Genomic DNA, 3473 nt, shown 5'->3' on the forward strand with positions numbered 1-3473 from the left:
TACAGCACCACTGAGTACAGGAAAGATGGACCCACGAGGAGGACCATCAGTGGAGAGGGGTGCTGAAGACCTTTAAGGTGGAAGGGAACTCTCAATTTTCATTTTATTAAATATTTGTTTCAGAACTAAAAAAAAAAAAAAAAAAAAAAAAAAAATGAATCTTCGTAGCTGTTTTCTCCTTTAAAACATGATGTGACTATTTTCGATTAATCAATAAACAACAATGGGATGAGTCTAAATCAAATGTAGTGGATTGAATTACGGACCTCGGGCTCTATGAATAAACATGTGTAAATTTGTATATAAACTATTCTCGAGTAAAGTTATTAAATGTTTATTTAGACAATGGATAATGATTGACGGATACAATAACTTATTCAAGGTGTCTCCAAATATAGAAAGAAAGCGGTGAATGGGATTTATGTGTAAAGGGTGTCCTCCATCCGACGTGTCCCTATGTTAAGTACATTCACTTCGAGGGACTTATAATAACCTTACGTCTACATGTTCCTTTGCCTTGTCCTCACTCCTTCCTCTGGAAACATTCCCTGCTGCCTTCATGTTCACAAGACTCCGTCGATTATGAATAAATAAGTACATCAAAATAGTCTTGAAGTCGACACCTCCCTGAGTACAAGTAACAAATTCCTAAAGCTTAGTAAGTGGTACATTCCCTTTCATCTTCTCTCTTGTGATCGGATTAGTAACTTTTGACTCGTCTTTCGTCTTCTTATTAAAATCGACCCTTACGGGTAAAATAACATGTCCATCTTGAGTTTAACTTATGAGGTGAGGTTTTTCAGTCCTCACCCAAAGGGATTATAAAGCTTTCCTTTGATGAGTTAAGTCCTCCTTCTCTATAACTTTCACAAGTTTTCATACTCTGATTTACTGTTTCTTTTCTTATAGTTTCTACATCCTGTTGATTCTGTGGCACGGAAGAAGGAATTGTTTGGAACTTTACAGGTAATGTAAAAAGTTCTATACTTTGCTTTTTAAACAGTATTCTGGTCCATTCTTCGATGAAATTTCTCACCTCAGAAAGGCCTTTGTTGACCGGGAAAAAACGGGGACCAAAAATAGACGAAATACACAGTGACCCTATTCGGATAAGACACCATCTGGGTAATCGTGTGCTGCTTTCTTTTTCCCGGCCTCACACAAGCTGGGTGAGGTTAATGTGAGTAGCTTGTTGACGAATGGAGGGTAAAACTCCCGGCACAAAACCCTTAGCAGTCATACAGCGACGTCAACCCATACAAGAAACATTTTTAAACTAATCAAGGTGTTCTTTACATAAAATGTGTTCTCCATAGTATGTCGAAATTTACAAGACCTTCGTTAAACTGCAGGGGTTTCAGTCCTATCCTGCTGGGACAAACTATGGGGGTATGGGGAACACATTTTATGTAAAGACCTTTGTTATTATTAAAGACCTTGATTAGTTTAAGAATGTTCTATTCTATTTTGATCGTTTTGTCGATAGCGTCGAGCTCAAGTATTCAAGGAATTTCTGGAGGCAGGTCGTATTGATGGGGTCCGAGTGGATAGCGACCATACAGATCAGCTGACCAACCTTCTGGATGGAGCGGTCATTAAATTCGAAGGTGGCACTGATCAGGACATGAAAATACTCGACATTCCTGCAGGTAATTTTTTCTTTTTTTTTTTTTTTTGTGTAAATTAAATTGGTACTGGTTATTATTGTATTATTTGTATTTGAATTTCCTGCCAGCCTAGTTAGCTTGGTTGGTAGCGCCTTGTAAGCTCTAGGTCGCGGGTTTGATTGCCGTCTGGGGCAGATTTTATCCTAAACGGATAATGTTCATTCTCAGAACAGCTGGCTTTCTCCTACCCTGTCTTCCTTCGCTCTTCAATTTCGGGACGATTAAGGAGCGCGGCAGCGCCCTACCAAGTCAAGAATAAGACCTTAGCAGTCACAGTTCCCGCTGTCAAACCTCTTGGAGGGAAAAAGATGTTGATGGCTGTTAATAAGTTGAACCATTTTCTTTACCGTGTTACAGAAACAGTTGCCAAGGCTCAAGCGGAGAAAGACAAATCCCTCACACTGAAGGATGTGAAGAAGTAAGTTTCGCTGTTAACTCTAGTGTTTAGTGCTCACATTAACTTTACTAGTGATGTTATTAAGACGAAAATAATATCCATTTTTTCTCTAAATCTCACTTTTATTTGAGAAGAACAAAGAATGATAAGTAATTTCATAATAAGCATAACTTCCGAACCAGCTTTTATTGAATTGATACTTACCAAAAGCTGTACAGACAAACTGGTGCGAAATTCTTTAGGTAGAGCAGGACCTTTTGCTTTGAATAATATTTATATGGATACCCGATCATGCCATATTTTTCACGGGCATCTGCCAATTTTCTCTTCTACAGGGAACCAGTAGACAAGGTAGAAGCCAAATCGGACGGAGACTTGGAAGATGAAAAGAAAGATCTGGCAGAAAACGGAGTCAAAGATGAAGGAGAAGATGGAGAAGACAAGAAAATCAAAGGTAATTTCCACCACCTTGTCTTGTTCCAGGAACTAGATTTGTACTTTGCAATAATGTACACTTTGCCCATGATCTTGCATGAATGATTTTTGATTGATCAAATGTTGGAAATCGTGCAAAGATCTAAAATTTAAATCCAAAGAAACTGGACTAAATAAGTAATCAATCCGATTAATTAACCTAATTAACTCTTTGTTTAAAGGTTAAAATTATGAAATTTGATCGCCGTATTCTGAGTTTATAGGTAGACTAAAATCTTGGTTTACGGTTCAAGTTCTAAACTTTGGATCACATTTAATCTCAAACTTGTGGCCCGGATATCAGTGATTGCTCACCTAAGGCCCGTTGCACACACATCGGTTTTGGACGACCGATTTTTTTTACCGGTCGTCCAAATTCCAATAGTGAAGCACACGTCGGAATGGGACCTTGCACACACGCCGACCGGTGATCGGTGCCGGTCACTATTGGAATTTGGATGACCGGTAAAAAAAATCGGTCGTCCAAAACCGATGTGTGTGCAACGGGCCTTAGGTGAGCAATCACTGATATCCGGGCCACAAGTTTGAGATTAAATGTGATCCAAAGTTTAGAACTTGAACCGTAAACCAAGATTTTAGTCTACCTATAAACTCAGAATACGGCGATCAAATTTCATAATTTTAACCTTTAAACAAAGAGTTAATTAGGTTAATTAATCAGATTGATTACTTATTTAGTCCAGTTTCTTTGGATTTAAATTTTAGATCTTTGCACGATTTCCAACATTTGATCAATCAAAAATCATTCATGCAAGATCATGGGCAAAGTGTAAATTATTGCAAAGTACAAATCTAGTTCCTGGAACAAGACAAGGTGGTGGAAATTACCTTTGATTTTCTTGTCTTCTCCATCTTCTCCTTCATCTTTGACTCCGTTTTCTGCCAGATCTTTCTTTTCATTTTCCAAGTCTCCG

The 3473-nt window shown here is 38.2% G+C and overlaps 1 protein-coding gene across 1 annotated transcript; it reads left to right on the forward strand.

The window, feature by feature from the left end:
• Positions 1–352: 352 nt before the first annotated feature.
• LOC103523926 (serrate RNA effector molecule homolog) lies at positions 353–2860 on the forward strand. Its single transcript, XM_026833161.1, has 5 exons — positions 353–382; positions 910–966; positions 1487–1649; positions 2025–2085; positions 2400–2860. Exons 1-5 carry the CDS (start codon positions 353–355, stop codon positions 2602–2604), a joined length of 516 nt encoding a protein of 171 aa, XP_026688962.1. The 3' UTR covers positions 2605–2860.
• Positions 2861–3473: the final 613 nt, after the last annotated feature.

Source organism: Diaphorina citri, unplaced genomic scaffold (genome assembly GCF_000475195.1).
Source record: "Diaphorina citri unplaced genomic scaffold, Diaci psyllid genome assembly version 1.1 scaffold57104, whole genome shotgun sequence".
Taxonomy (NCBI): domain Eukaryota; kingdom Metazoa; phylum Arthropoda; class Insecta; order Hemiptera; family Psyllidae; genus Diaphorina; species Diaphorina citri.

Bases quoted from the DNA above. Each gene is read 5' to 3' on its own strand.
- LOC103523926 (XM_026833161.1), top strand. From the start codon at position 353: ATGATTGACGGATACAATAACTTATTCAAG. The intron at 383-909 runs GTGTCTCCAAAT...CTTTTCTTATAG, and splicing joins GATACAATAACTTATTCAAG to TTTCTACATCCTGTTGATTC. The intron at 2,086-2,399 runs GTAAGTTTCGCT...TCTCTTCTACAG, and splicing joins ACACTGAAGGATGTGAAGAA to GGAACCAGTAGACAAGGTAG.